This window comes from Ambystoma mexicanum, chromosome 6q, assembly GCF_040938575.1.
Source record: "Ambystoma mexicanum isolate Mex_15411 chromosome 6q, UKY_AmexF1_1, whole genome shotgun sequence".
NCBI lineage: Eukaryota > Metazoa > Chordata > Amphibia > Caudata > Ambystomatidae > Ambystoma > Ambystoma mexicanum.
The window spans coordinates 656,131,939-656,148,110 of record NC_090937.1 but is presented as its reverse complement, the minus strand read 5'-3'; the positions used below and the strand labels follow the sequence as shown (position 1 = coordinate 656,148,110).

The 16,172-nt window shown below is 44.0% G+C and overlaps 1 protein-coding gene across 11 annotated transcripts in view; it reads left to right on the top strand.

The window, feature by feature from the left end:
• BLTP1 (bridge-like lipid transfer protein family member 1) overlaps positions 1-16,172 on the top strand; it is a 2,946,455-nt gene that overhangs the window by 377,654 nt on the left and 2,552,629 nt on the right. For all 11 annotated transcript variants that reach the window (XM_069631149.1, XM_069631145.1, XM_069631146.1 and 8 more), the window contains exon 15: positions 1,164-1,319. In XM_069631149.1, the coding sequence (XP_069487250.1) occupies positions 1,164-1,319 (156 nt within the window). The remainder of the gene's footprint in view (positions 1-1,163; positions 1,320-16,172) is intronic.

Here is a 16,172-nt window from a genome sequence, read left to right as displayed (position 1 = left end):
ATTTATTAATTGAGACAGAGGAGTGTATGTTTACACTGTAGGAAAGTATTCATTTAGTAAACCCTAATCTACTAATCTAACGCAAATGGGGAAAGATGAGCGTAAAACTCTATTACAAAGAACTACTACTATCTTCATATCATGAAGTACATTTTCTTCATTACTTGGCCATACTTTGAAATGAGAATGCCTCATTACAGTTTAAATTCATTAGAAAATAGTTCAGTAGAATTTGAGACAGAAATCTCTATTTGGTTATAAAAGGCAAACATGCTAAACAAATTGGGTACTACAATACCTACAGTGCTGCAACAATAATATATTTAAATGTTTCCATGTTTTTTATTAATTGATGTTGCTTGCATGTAATTAAAAATGTGTGCTATTGTTTGATTTGGTCTTCTGTTAAAATGATAATGATCAGGAGCTGCAATTTTAATTTAACCAAGATTTTGTCAAAACTCCATTTACTTTGAGGGTGGGAAGATGGGGGAGAGGCTAAATCGACTGTGTGATCTTCAAGTTATCCTCATTCTAAGTTTGCCGGTCCAGAAACAACTGGGCTGGTAAGTTTACCGGCACTGTTGTTTCCACACCAGCAAACTATGGGCTTGCCAGCTGGAACCGCTGTGCCCGACAGGTCTGACCCTGCTGGGCACAGCGGTGACGGCAGGTAAAGCCGTCACGGAAGCACCAGCACCGTTAACAACGGTGCCAGTGCTTCCATGTCCCCAATCCCATGGAGTCCTATGGGACGCTATGGGAATGGGGATTAACAAAATTGGCGGCGCCTGACTTCCCGGCCACCGAACTTGGAATAGCCCGGTGGCACTGGGAAGTCAGGTGCTGGTAATTCATTATTGGTCTGGCGGCATCCCGCCGGTAGCTCCGGCACAGTTACCGCCGGACCCGTCATGAGGCCCAATTGTATTTGTATTAATGATAAAGCCTAGGCATTTTTTTATTGAAGTCTTATAAACATTGGAAAATGTGTCTTACTGCTTGTGAATATTTTGAAACAGTTTACCAAAATGTGTCCCCTGTTTAATACTCAGACATATATGAAGACGTTTGTTTCATCTGTTTATTGATAGAGTAGATTCAGGAATTTTGTATTTCATGTAGCAGTATGAGGATTTTCTAACAAATTATTTATGTTTTAGATTTAATTCAAGACTGGTCAAGTGACAGTGCTCCCGACATTTTTTCATTTGTTCCGTACACATGGAATTTAAAAATAATGTTTCATCAGTTTGAAATGATTTGGGCAGCTAATCAGCACAACTGGGTTGATTGTTCCACTAAACAGCAAGAAAATGGTGAGCATCTCGTTAGAATTCAGTAACTAGTTGATATCCCTAATGTTTGAAATATGCCAAGTAAACTGTCACATATGCATGTGTTTCTATAGTACAAAAAGGATAAAACCTAAAAAGGGCCTGGTTTGCCAGAAACATCTGATGTTGAATGTTTCATATGATGACCTGTTTTACCAAGTTTTTGCTTTTTGATCATTATAAAGTTTTTATTTTGACTATTTGTCATCTCATGCAGTTCTTCTATGGTGTGCCTGAATGTGCTTACAGCCCTACACATGCAGTCTGCTCTCTTTGCATTGTCAATTAGCCACAAGGACCAGAACATTAACATTACGGGGAGTCGTTTTCAGGTTTGATGTCTGTTAGGGAGAATTCTCAGAAATGTGCTAATTCCTCTCTACCTTAGAGGCCCCCAGGTCATTTGCTGGACTCTAGGACTTTGATATTTTTACCTTGAGGGAGTGAGACCCTTTTCCCCACTCTCCCATGTATTTTTAATGTTAATGTAATTTGAACTCTGTTTCTCTTTTGGTTGTGGAGTCTGACAAACTCCATAGGCATCATCTTTTACATTGGGTCACACAGCACCTTCAGTGCAGTGACACAGGGAAGTCTATTTAGATTTCCCAAGGTTTAAATACCTTCTCTTGGATAAACTACTATTTTCAAGAGCAGTGAAGTGAAATTGACTTTACTTACATTGTAAACTTTCAAGACCCTGCACACACTATCTTTACAATAGGGTGCTGGAGGGGTTACTTAGTATCCCCTTTGTCTAGCTTCTTATGTAACATTTTTATGTTACCCTTTCCTTGATGAATGGCTCGTGGCAGTAGTTTACTTTTAAATACGGTGGTGTGCATTTACAGCGGGCTGCGTTCGCAGCTGCAGTAAAGCACCCGAGGGTGCCATTTTTGTCAAAATGGCCCTGGTCTTCTTTTTTCGCCATTTCTTTGTGGAAAGGTCCTTCTTGAGATTTACTTTGCGTGCCAAACCAGGTTTGGTTCTTTTGTTCATTTTGCGTTTGGTGGGATTCATGAGTGAAGCTCGCCGCTGCCTCCAGGGTGTCTGGCGGGGGCAGCAAGTGAAGGAGGTGCCCGAAACTCCCTGTTCTTAGTCTTCTAGGAGATAGGAATGCACTCTTAGGTGATTGGCCGGCTGGCTGTCCTGCAAAGGCAGCCACCTTGCTGGGTGACTGACAGCTAGGCTGGAATGAATGGGAGAAACCTGCATAAAAGGCGAGGCTTTTTGGCTTGGAAGGCCGAGTCGACCACTGGACGAAGGAATCGGAAGAAGAACTTGAAGAAGATGCCTGCTGCAACTCCTGGACTGTTAATTTGCCCGGTGTGCTGAAACTCCAATTTCGTTTTGGCTAGAGAAGCCCTGCAAGGACGGCTTCTCCTCTTGAGTTGGTGGAACCAATGAACTCTAAAGTAAGCCACCTGAACAGCCTCTCGGAGCTCGTGGAAATTCCACTGCAGTTGCTGCTGGAACCGAATAGCCAGGGAGAGGAACACCAGATCGTGTGCGTTGCTTTTAAGTTGGCCAAGAGCTCCAGGAAAATCCTCCGGACTTCCAGGAAGCAGGACTGACCGAGCCTGAGCCACCTTAACAGAGGGCTGGACACCAGATGCAAGGAAAAACCATTACGAACAGCCAAGAGTCCGCTGTGTTGCTATTTGCTTAGACGCGAGGAGCTGAAACCGCAAAGTGCCACTGAATAGAAGTTGGTCCTCCTCTGTCGACTCCTATTGCAGTGCAGGAGTCCTCCGGACGTCCTCCCTCTTGTCCCCACGACTGAGGCCCAGGAACACAGGATCTGCAGAGCTGCACAGGAACAGAAGCCAGCCAAAGCCCTTTTCTTCTAACCAAAGGTACTGTACAGTCTAAGAGAACTTACCTCTTGTTGTAACCTTAATTGTTCTCTACTGAGACTTGTCTTGGTTGCTCTGTAGAGTTGCTAACAGCTTCTTTACTTCATAAGCCTAATCAGCTTGTGGCCCTGCTTTGAGTTCTTCTTTTCTACAAAGACTTCTAAAACATTGTGCAAGACTTTTACTTGCCTGCAAGAAGTGCTTCAGCTCACCTAGACTTTTGCCCAATTGACTTTGGCCTAGCCTGGCTCCCTGAATGACTTTTCTCCCTCTGACATTGTGTTTTGTCTTCCTTACATGAAGGGGTTAACTAACTTTGCATTGGGGGTTTCCAAAAGTACTAACCTGCTTCAGAATATTTGTGATCTTCTGTTCTGTTCTAATAACCTTTTTCTTTGACATACTCCTAAGTCTGATTCTAAATGTAAACAGTGGTATATTAATGTCCACAGTGTCCTAGTTACTAAAGTCACCCGAGGGTGCCGGAAGTGTCTGTGTGCCATCCCAAAAGGGTACTTACTGATTTAGAAATATTAAGAGTGTGTATTTTGGAGTATATTTGTGTGTTACTATTATATTGCCCCCTCCTGAAGAAGTCTTACTCTGACTGTTAAATGAATTACTAATTGTTTAATCAAGAAACCTTGTGTTTAAGAGTTTATTTGAATACTTGTCACTGTGAATCTCTGTGCAACTCCCCTACAGCTCACATTGACCCCTCTTGAGATAAGCCTGGCTGCTCAACACGCTACCAACCTGTGTAGTACAGACTTACTCCAAAATTTGGGTCCCTATTGCCAGGAGGTCAGAGTTGTTGTATTGCACCCAAAGGGTACTACATACAATCTTGCCTAACAATGTCTTACTGAAAGGCTTACAGTTAGGACATAATTCTAATTGTGGGATTCTCTTGTCCCATGCTGCTTTGTATGCACCTGTAGTGATAGAGATGGTACTTACCTGGCTTTGACCTATAACTGCAGTTTGCTTATGGATGTTGTCCCTTTTACTCCTGTGGGGAATATTTCTACACATTTTTTAACTCATTTGAAGTGTCTAAAAAGGGTACTTGCCCGACTGGTCAATGTTTGTGTGCCCTCCTTTGGTCCCTGGATTTTCTCACTGCAGCCTGGAATTTTTGTATTAACCTGTGAATTATTAGAGAATTTACTATAATCACTGCACTCCTGTCCATAGAGGTGTATAGCTGTACACTCTTTATCCATGGTTATTTTGTTTCCAGGTATTTCTAGGAGCGCATTGATGAGACTATTTAGGTCTGGAATAATGCATCTTTAGATCATGGCTTTTGGTGGCCCGCTGGTCATTGTTTAACCATTACACTCCCTCTAGGTGCTACTTACGTATTTGGTCCACCTGTGTGTTATCTGTTTTACTGTGCAGTAGAGGTTATGGGTAATACTGTGATTGTTCCTGTGTAAGCATTGTGGGCCCTGAACATTTCTCTAATGTACTTTACTGATGTCTAGGGATTCCTTTTTTTGCCCACATTTAAACACTATATTTTGAGGAGATTCTCACCAAGTACAGATCAGTTTTGGGTAAGATGTTCATAGTAATGATAAATCTCCCTGACCTGTGTCAACCCCAGAACTTTTTGCTTTACTGGTGGATTATTTTTCCTTATACCTCAGTGAGTGGGAACCTTTCTCCACACTCAGTCATTTACTCTTTTTATGGGTGTCATTTTTTAGACTCTCCATAATGCCTTTTAAATGTTATCCTCTTTGACAACTTCTGGCACAAGAGCCTATTGTTGCTGGGTTTCCCTAGGGGCTCCCCTTTTAACTTTCTCTGGCTAATCCTGAGAGAACTACAGTTCCTAAGGGCAGAAAGGTTCTTTGTATCCCTTGTACATGTTATTTGGTGAAACCAGCACACCCCACCTTATGTGGAGTGCTGGGGGAGATGCATTGTATCCCCTTCCACACTAAAACTGTAACAATTATGTTACAGAGACAAGCTTACCTTTAATAGCTGGTGGCAGTGATACCTTTTATGAATTTGGGGCTCCTTTACCACGGGCTGTGTGCACAGTTCCGGTAAAGGCACCCATGGGTGCTCATTTTACCAAAATGGCCCCTGTCTTGTTTTTTCCGTCACTTTAGTGTTTCTTGTCCTTTCTTCTTCCTTCCGCTGACATCCAGGGTGAGAAATTCCTTTGTGTGATTTTTATCTTTCGCGGGAGTCCCATGGACTCCCCGCCCAGGCTCCGGTCTGTCTGTGAAGACAGGACGCGAGGGAGGCGTCAAACTACACTGCTTTTTGTCTTTCTCCTTTCCTGAATGGGGGCAAATCCCAGTGGGGGCAGAGAGGAGCTGGCTTTTCTGATTGGATAACCAGACCGCCCCTTGTTGTAAAATGCAGGGAGATAATGCAGAAGTTTTGCTGTAGTTCCTGTTAAAATCTTCCAAACCTGGAAGCTGAAGACAAGTCGACCACTGGAACCAGAGCCTGCTGTGTAACCTGACCCTGCTGTAGCCCTTCCTTCTAATCGACCTGGGATCCCGAAAAGGATGACCCCGACCCAGAGCCTGGTGAGACCCACTAGACTCAAGCAGACCTGCATTTTGACCCATCCCTCCTTGTTCTACAACCTTGCGGGGCTGCAATACCCTGGGACCTCAAGCCATCTGGGGGTCCACGGTCATTCGAATTCCGGATCTCGCTGAAACTTTGTGGGCATCCTGCTGGAACTCCAGAGACACGTTTCAAGTCCGAAAGGTCCCCTCAAGAGTACTGGACCTTTGTGATGACGAGAATCTGACCAGCATATTCGTTCTTCATCAGTGCTGTCTGAAAGGTGCTGAAACCACAAAGAGCTGCTGAATCTAAGAAAATCTGTAGCTGACAAAGCCCTCTCCTGAGTATTGCTGCAGGAGCCCGCCAGAAGTCCTCCCTCTTGTTCCTACGACTGAGGCGCAGGAGCAAGGGTCTGCTTTGCTGTAGCAAAGAGGAATCCAGCTGGAACACTTTCTTCAACCCAGAGGTACTGTCGGGCTTGGGGTACTTACCTTATTGCCACACGTTGTGAATTTCAGTTGAGAAGTGCACCAGCTTACCTTTTGGATTTTATTTCAACTCCACTTGCACCGGTTTAACAGCTTGTGTTCCTCTAATGATTTACCTGAACTCTCTGACTTTGTGAAAGACTTGATCCAAGAAGAAGTGCATCAGAACTATTGATGTTGTCCAATTGACTTTGGCTGTCCTGGCTCCTTAAAGGCACCCTTCCTAATCTATTGACTTTGGCATTGCTTGTCCCCCTCATAGGTTGTAATTTGTCGAACACTTTTATTCCTGCCAAAAGCGTACCTAGTTTTCATTAGAGGATTCAAACTGTCTTCACATTATAAGACATTATGTTCTAACCTTTCTAGAAAGTATATATAAGGTTGGTTTACTTACCTTAGAGAAATGGTCTGCCATTCTTAGAAGTATATATGAGGTAATTTTACTCTCCTGTGAATTGGTTGTGCCTCTTCCCCAAATGTAATGCTGTTGGCTTCACTTCTATTTCTTTCAAGAAAATTAGTGTGTATGTTTCCAAACTGGGTCTTGCTTCCCATGACTTGCTGTTAGCCTGTCCAGAATAAGTCTGCATTCGTTTTTACCTATCTAGAATAACCTTGAGTCATTTATAAAGAGTAACACTGGGTTTTGCTTTCCCTGTTCTGTTTTAGACAGGTACAAAAACAGTCTTAGGTTTATACCTGCCCCAATTTGTTGATAGCTCCTTGTTAGGTAAGATTGTATGCAGTACCCTTTGGGTGCACTACAAATAACCCTGACCTCGTGGCAATAGAGACCCAACCTTTGGTATAAGTCTGAACTACACAGGTTGGTAGTGTGGCTGAGCAGCCAGGCTTATCTCAAGAGGGGTCAACGTGAGCAGTAATGTTGTGACAGAGAGTTTCACAGTACAGTTATCCAAATAAACACTTACACTCAAGGTTTCTTGATAAAACAATTATTAATTTATTTCACAGTCAGTTATATAAGCCTTCTTCAGAAAGGGAGAAAAACATGTAACACATAAATATACTTCAAAAACACACCCTTAGTTTCTCTAAATCAGTTGACACACATTGGGGATGGCACACAAACAAGTCCTACACCCTCATGTGACTTTGACAGCTAGGACACTGTGGACATTGATTTATCATTGGTACATTTAGAGCAATACCGAGTTTGGTGAAAAAGATAGAATAGAAGAATAAAACAAAGGTTAACAAATAATTCATAAACAGGTAAGTACTTTTTTAAACACCTTCCAAGGCAGAGTAAATTAACCCTTTCCTGGGGGAAAAGCCAAAGCACAAAGTCAGAGGAAAAGAGGAGGCTCTCTGGGAGCCAGGACAGCCAATGTTAATTGCACAATATCAAGGGGAGCTGAAGATCTTCTTTGGCAGGTAGGTAAAAAGTCTTGCACAATGTTTGTTGAAATTTTTGTAGAAAATAGAACACTTGAAGGGCCACAAGCTGAGAGGCTTGTGAGGGGCAAAGCTTTAGTAACTCTGCAAGGTAACCAAGACCGGTCTCAACTGAGAGCAAGTAAGGCTACACAACAAGAGGTAAGTTCTCTTAGACTTTACAGTACCTCTGGTTAGAAGAAATGGTTCCTCTGGTTAGAATAAATGGTTCAGCTGGCTTCTGTTCCTGTGCAGCTCTGCAGATCCTGTTGTTCCTGAGCCTCAGTCGTGGGGACAAGAGGGAGGATGTCTGGGGACTCCTGCTCTGCAATGGGAAGGTCAGCGGCTGCAATGGGCGAACTGCAATTCACTGGTTCTTCGGTGTTTCATCTCCTTGCGTCTGACAGCAAATAGCAACACTGCGGTTCTCGGATACCACTTCAGACTTTCCTTGCTTCTGGCGTCCAGCACTCTGTTGAGGTGGCTCAGGCTTGGTCAGTCCTCCAACAGGGAATTCCGGAGGATCTTCCTAGCGCTCGGGTAACACTCAAAAGCAACGCACACAATCTGGTGTTCCTCTCCTTGGCTCTTTGGTTCAAGCAGCAGTGGAAATGCAACCATCCTCGAGAGGATGTTCAGACGGACTTACTTTGTAGTTGATTGGTCCCACCAACTCAAAGGGAGAAGTCGTCCTTGCAGGGCTTCTCTAGTCAAGGCAAATTCGGAGCTTCAGCACAGCAGCAGGGCTTCATTGGGCAAACCAATAGTCCAGGAGTTGCAGCAGGCATCTCTTCCAAGTTCTTCTTCGGAGTCCTTTGTTCAGTTGTCGACTCTGCCTTCCAAGCCAAAAAGCCTTGCCTTTTCATGCAGGTTTCTCCCATTCGTTCCAGCCTAGCTGTCAATCACACAGCAGGGTGGCTGTCCTTTGCCGGACAGCCAGTCGGCTAATCACCTAAGAGTGGTGGGTTCCTGTCCCTGGTCCTATGACAGGCTTATCTTCTCACGGTATCTGTGGGGCCTCTGCCCATTTGGGTTTACTCGGTTTCCACAACCCTGCTGGCTCTTTCCCAGCCTCGACTGTTACAGTCTGTTTATTTTTCAAGAGTCCCTAAAGTCCTCTTGCCTTCTTTTAGCCTTGTTGTAATCTGATTTCAATAGGGTGTCTTCCCCATTCGGGTTTATCAGGCTCCGGTAACATTGTTGCTTCCCTACTTTTGCTCGTCTCAGCAGCAAATGCACTTCTTGTGTGGAACTCTGGGATCCGGGCTCCCTTCTGCAGTCTGATTTCAGCGTCAGTTACCAGGCTCCAAGCCCAACATGGATTCCTTGTGGTTGTGCCACCAGATGGGATGGTTGCTTCTCCGTCTCTTTCCACGCCTTGGCTTCCAGGCCAGCCTTCCAGCGCCCAACTAACGACTTGCTCGCTCTCCACACCACCGCTGCCTCTGCAGTCTCGTGTGGCTTCGCCCCTACAGGACGTCTTCTCGTCAGAGGCTCTCCTCTGTGTAGGAGTCACTCTCCTCCCCACGAAGGAGTTTCTCTCCAATTCAAAGTTCCTTGTGCTTTTATATTCGTCATCACAAAAAGTGTGTCCTCCTATGACTGGAGTTCAGGCGAGATCCAGCATTACCAGAAGTCAGAGATAGGAGAAATATCACTGTTAGGTGGTTTCAAAACAGAAGTAACGACAGTCTTTCCTTTTCCCATATATAAGCAGATAACGTACGTTGGACCAGGAGTACCTTTTTGGAATGTGAGTACTAGTCGCTGAGAGTGGAGTCTGTCCCAATGAGGTCCCGCTTGGGAGGGACTTGCTTGGCAGGCTCACCTCCCTAGCCTTGTTGGGGTTGTTTCCCTCAGGGGAGAAGGGACACATTGTCCAGATTTTTCCCACTGTTCAGGTTGAAATGGAAACCCTGTTGGTTTTCTGTCAGCCAAATGATTTTATTTCTATTTTATTTGTATTTCTTTTATCACGCTCTTATCTAAAGCACTGTACACAGGGATGTTAAACAGTACAACAAGAACAAACCATATTAGAGTGACATCATCAAATAATGCATGACGACAGACACACATGAGATGTTCAGAGAATTGTGAACTTGCATGTTTTTTTCCCATCAATTCTCATTACATCTACTCTGCAGCACATATGGATATATTCAACTTTTTTCTTGGAGCTTCACTTACATTGCGAAACACTTATCACTGCAACCCGTTGCCCTCCTGTTCTAAAGATCTCTCAGGCACAGTCAGACAAAGTGCAAATGCCCTGGCAACATAAACATGGAGCACACACTCTCACTGCGAAACTCTCCCTCAGCAATGAATATCAACATAGATATTCTACATTCAGCCCAACATTTTTCAATTATATGTATGGAATAATTATAGTAGGCGACAGTCATTTAACTTAAGGGTTTGTATTAACTTTCAATTTATAAATATAATAAGCATCTCAAAAAGCAGTCTGGTCAACACTAAATATATACACCAGATCATTGCTTTTCCATTTTTTGGATTCCAAAACCAAACCGACCCAAAAAGAGAAGTCCAATTTTAAAAAGTGTAGAAATTAACACCAATGTTTTTGAATCTAGTAAATTACTAAAATGATCTGCCATGTTTCTCTTTGTGGAACGCTCTGTATTCTTTAGAGGTGACATAGAAGGTCTAATCCACAAAACTGAGTGAAGAGAACCACTTTCACTGTTTACATCTGCAACATATTTTCTTCTTATCACTATGCCCAGAGCTCCATATTGCTGTGCAGTACTCTTCAGAGGTGGGTAAAAGTTGGAGTACACTGGTGTTCCAACCTCATGTCGGCTTGTGACAGTTTGCTCCTTATGTTGGGAATACTGTACAATGGTTATTGTAGGTTCCATTTGGCAGAATATTGGGACCATGACACATACATTTTTGATATAGATACATATGGGTGGTCAAATAACAAATTACTATTCGGCCCATGTTCCCTGTTACATGTATTTGCCCCACCCCTTGAAAATCAAACCCATCCCAGTTTTTTTTATATTTACCAGCTCTGAAAGTCATGTTTTTTTTCAATCTGCAAACAAAGATTTTGTTTGTTAAAATTGCAAACTGCGAGACTACAAGTTTCCGCATGCAGTAAGGAATATCCTGACTGGATCGTGGAGTTTTATTTTTCAAACCAAAACTTTGCTCCTTGGAAACTTTAATTAAAAAATAATGAATATTATTATTTTTTTTAAAGGCCCTTAGTGAAAATGAGATCCTCTCAGTAGATGATGAATTGAGTACTTACACAACATTTGCATGTTCCATTATGGTATTGTTTTCTGGAGCTCAATTCCTTGCTCTGCTGTTATTTTCAGTAATTAATGTAAATTAATTTCCTAAACCTTTTGTGTCTTCTGGAGAACAAATCCCACATTTTCAAATTGCTTGATTTTATGTATTTTGTGTGAATGATCAGACATTTCCTTGACGGCCTGTGGTCATCGTTCTGGAATTTCAATGTGTTGATGTCCAAGGTCATAGCAGATGTGAATGTTTCATTTCAGTTTCCCTGTTTTCTATTTCTTACCATCTTTTGCTAATGGGGAAGTTTTAATAAAAAATGTGGAACCCTTGTATTTAAAGATAACCCGAAATTAAAGTTGCAATCGTGCATCAACTGCTTTGGCTATTGTGCATTGTTATAGACCAGGAATCTGCAACATGAGGCTCTCAAGATGTTATGGACAACTGCTCCCATGATCCCTCATGATTAGCTATGCTGCCTACAGCTCGTGGCAGTTGTAGTCCAAAACATAAGGAGAGCCAAACTTTGCAGATCTCTTGCTATACATGCATTCAGTACCCTCCACTTACACCAACACCAAACAAATATTTGACAAAGATGATACTGCATATGCCTGGCATGTTTACTGGGCCCTTAAAAGGATTGTTTTAGCATGGGGCACAAACCAATATGTTCCTTACCTAGGCATACTCCCTATAAGGTGATGCAATAGGTAAGGGAAGTCTGCTTACAGTCCTCTAGCTCTCGTCATCTTTATGTGTGTATGAATAATAAACAATTGCCATTTTAGGGGCAGTACGTGATGGAATACCTTAGGAATTTGTGCAGGGGAAGGGGCCCATTTGTGCTAGCCAATCTTAACTTATGTACACATTAGTGGCACATCAAGAGACTAGCAATGGTGCCATCCCAGTTGATGGGTTACATGTTGCTGCTGCAGGCCTTATCACTAGTGAACCTGCATGTTCTCCCCCATATGATGATGATATTTCGACCCCCCCCCTCTCATTTAGAATCATTTTATGAACGTGATAAATAGAAACATATGCTCCATTATTTGGAGTAGAAGTAAAAGTTAGCTTTATTAGAAACTAACATGGTAGGAAAGGAGAAGGCAAGAGTGTCAGCATAGAGAGACTTTTCCTTGCAACTCAAGCAAATAAGGATGTGCATAATTTGGCTAGAGGTTATGGTGCCAGGTGAGCCTCTAAGAATGGTTCATGGTCCTCCTTTCATCCTAGCTTCCGTAAGCATCAGCCGCGTGTGTACAATCAGAGAAATGACATTATTGAATGGTTGACTGCATCTAATAGACAGCCACTGGCCCCACGTTTGGTGCAGCAACACACACACTGTGGCTCAAATGTAGACTGGGTACAGAAAGACACAGCCCCCACATCCAGCCACACACACAGACGTCACTTTACTCGCGGAAAGCAGAGGCTTTGTCCGGGAAAGATCTCGGGAGAATAGCTCAGCGGCAGAGTGTTCGCCTTGGAAGCAAGATGACACAAAGCAACATGGGTTCGATCCCCGGGTATATAACCTATCATATCATATATGAAAATTCAAGACCAGAGAGTTCAGGAAGAAGCAATGTGCAAAATGCCCGAAGAACTGGCAAAAATCTTGTGGAACAGCCATTTTGGAGTATGTGGTACTATTTATGGCATTATGTGGTCAAATGCAAAATTGCACAAGTAAAAATCAAGGAAGAAAAATATCTGCTGCCACCAGCCTCTCCTGCACACATTCTAATTGTAACCACAAAGCTACAATAGAAAAGGTTGTAAGGATACAAAGTATACTTAACTTTAAGGTGATGTGTACAGCTTTCAAAATACTGGAGACCTAGTCACCCAGTACTGATGGTCTTGGGGACTGATCAGTTTCCCCATAAGAGTGAGCAAAACACAAGGGAAATGGAGCCGACAGCAGGTTATGAAGAGAACAATAGCAAACATATGGGGTATCCCATAGAAGTGTATAGGAGGAAAGTAGCAAAAAGAAAATCTTTCGTAACAGCATGATTAATTTAGACATGCTTTAACACCTTTTTGCCTCTTGTTCGCCTTAGCTAAATCACTATTAAGCAGATTACAAAGTACAATATCCTAAGAGGTTATCCATAGCTGATGACCTATGGGTTTCACCCACTGCGTCCCTAATGTCAAGCAGGCTTCTAACAAACTGGAGTATGGAAAAAAAGCAAAAATGAGAGGTTGGCACATCTGATAAAACGAGATCCCATAAGGCACACGAAAAGCCCACAATAAGCATCACTGCATTCACTTCTCTTCTGGCACTTGAATTTCCTTTGTATCTAGTGACCCTGTAAATGGCGACCCCAGATGTAAGCATTTGGCTTCTCTGTGAATCTGGTTTTCCCTTATGAGGATGGAAGTGTAGTCACGGGCAGTTATCACTACTGACTTTTTGCAAAGACGCATTGTTCCAGATGTTTCTCTACTATTCATTGTGTGCTTGGCGAACAGCTTACTGCAGAGTATGACTATATCCATGTTAAAAGAAAATGATGTTTTAAAGATATTGTTCAAGGAAATGGAAATGATTGCACTGCTATAAGAAAATCTGAGACAAGTAACACTGTGGTATATTGCTTATGTAAACCCATAAGATCTTGAAAGAGCACCCGCGGGGCACACCATTTTGACAGATGGCCCACCTTAGGCAATAAAATGAATGGTTGTAAGGATGTGTGCCAGTGTTCAGATGCAAGTTCTAGGTATTTGTCATGATCTCTGCTTCCAAAAGATCAGGACTTGCCCGACTCCCTTGGAAGCAGACCCATAACCCCGGTTCCGAGTGCCAGCCAGTCCCAATTGGGACCTTTTGGACCCTGTCCTGGCGCCAGTGGCACCAGGCTCATAAAGATGCCCAGTCCCAGCGCTGGAAGCGCCGGGCTCATAATGCTTGGGTGGACTTACCTGCAGCAGACCATGCTGCTTACTTACCTGCCAGTTGAGCCCCTGATCCTCTTCTGTTTGGGACTACTTTTCCTGTTGGGTGGGGCAGGAGCCACTCCCTAGGTTCAGAACACTGGAACTCTTCTGGAAAGCAGGAACTCTTTTCTTACCTAGGCGAGGCTGTGGATGGAGACACCTAAGCACTACAGGAGGCTATTTAAACCACACCAGATGGATGAATCTTGCTTTGCGTTATTCTGCATTCTCTGCAGCAGAATGCTCATCGTGTCTTCTGCTTCTGATCCTGGGCCTAAGGGAACAAAGGCTTACCATCCTGGAATCCAGTCTTCAGCAGCACCTGTAAAGACAAAGAAAGAACAGGTTAGCACTACGGTCTTCAGTGGCAGCGCATCTCTTACCTGGTCCATCGGCTGTCACCAACGCCTCGCGCTGCATTCCGGCATCTGAAAGACAAAGGCTTACCTACTCTTCGCATGCTCCGGAGGTCTTCGCACTGCATTCCGGCATCTGAAAGACAAAAGCTTACCAGCTCTTCGCACGCTCCGGAGGCCTTCGGCGCTGCATCCCGCATCTGAAAGACAAAAGAAGGTGCGTTTAAAGACATTGGGCAACTTTATTACTCACGTGCCATTACTCCTTCCCACGCCGAATCCAGTGGGTATTCCAGCACCCTTCAGCTTCTCTAAAGCTCTGAACTTGTACCTGCAAGATAAAAGGGACAGTTAGTGCGCATCGTGAAGCAGGCTACAAGCGCTTACTTACGTGCTTCCAGACGCTTCTATTCTTCACGCCGGTTTGATCCTGAACTCTCATCAGCCCGCCATCCGCCATCGCCGGAACCCTGCAAAACAAGAGATATCATTACAAAAGACTTTTAAGACATTTGAAGTGCCCAGAACTTACCGTTCGTGCAGTTAACGACGGACAGCAGTCCTCTGAGGTCAAGAGGCCTGCACCCTTATCCAGTGAAGAAACTGGTTACGGCACCCTGCCCCGAGACAGATGGAGAGCTCGGCGTTCACTTACCTAAGGTGAGGGCGTTAACCTTTGGGGTTCTACAGGAGAAGAGAAAGGGAAGAGGAGAGAGGCACCCAATACCCCAGTTCATTAATCCCATATTTTCTATCTGCAGACAACTTACTCTTCGAGTCAGCCATACAGTGCACAGAGGTCCAGCCCAAAGAGCCAACCGTGTGTTACACATCACCTTTGAAGATACGGCATTCACCCAGTCAAGACCGGCGCCTCTGCGGGAATCAGGTGAGCGTTACAGAACGCAAAGCCTACCGCAAAACTCCCACCCAGGCGCTATGGAAACCTCGGATACCGACCAGCTAGCCCAGTTACTTGGGGAACTAAGAGCAGAAGTGCATGCAGCCCGTCAGGAAATGAATGCTCTAAGAAGGGAACTGATTATTTCTAAGGAGCGAACAGACGATCTCGCTAGACAATTGCTACAGTCACAAGCCGGACAAACTCGGTTACCCGCATCAGGGGCAAATCTTCCTTCAACATCCTCTACGAACCCAGTGCAGATCAACCTACCTGGGAATGTACCTCTGGCTCCGCCCGAACGATTTTCTGGTGACCCAAAGAGGTTTGCAGTATTTATTAATCAGTGCCAGTTGCACTTCTTATGCCGGCCAGCAGCATTTCCAACTGATCAAGCTAAGGTAGCTTTCGTGCTTTCGTACCTTAGTGGCAATGCGGCAGACTGGTCGATCCCTCTGGTTAATCAAGATGATCCGGTTCTCCATGATTTTCAAGCTTTTCTGCTCAGTATGGAAAAACTGTTTGCAAGACATTCACAGGGGCAGGCCTTGGACAATGAGCTCCTTTCATTGCGACGGGGTAATCAAGACCTTTTGGCTTATATTGCGTCTTTCAACAGACTGATAGTGGAAACTCGATGGCCTGAGGACAAAAGGATTACGCTGTTTTATAGAGGTCTACGTGGAGAGCTCAAAGATGTGTAAGCCCAAGTAGTGAATCCCCCGCAAGACTGTTCGGACTATATTGACTTAGTCGTTCAAATTGACCACAGACTGCAGAACAGGAAGGCCGATCGTTCCAAGTTTGATGCTCGAGTATTATCCAAACCACCAATTCCTACCAAAGGAGTAGACTCCGGGGAACCCATGCAAATAGGGGGCCTGAAAGGACCACTAACACAAAAGGAGCGGGAAAGGAGAAAACAGCTGCAATTATGCCTCTATTGCGGAAACTCGGGGCACTTTCTTCGAGACTGTCCGGTGAAACCAGCCAAGAAGGCAGTAGGAGCTGCAGTTACCAGGGTCACAAACTCTGAG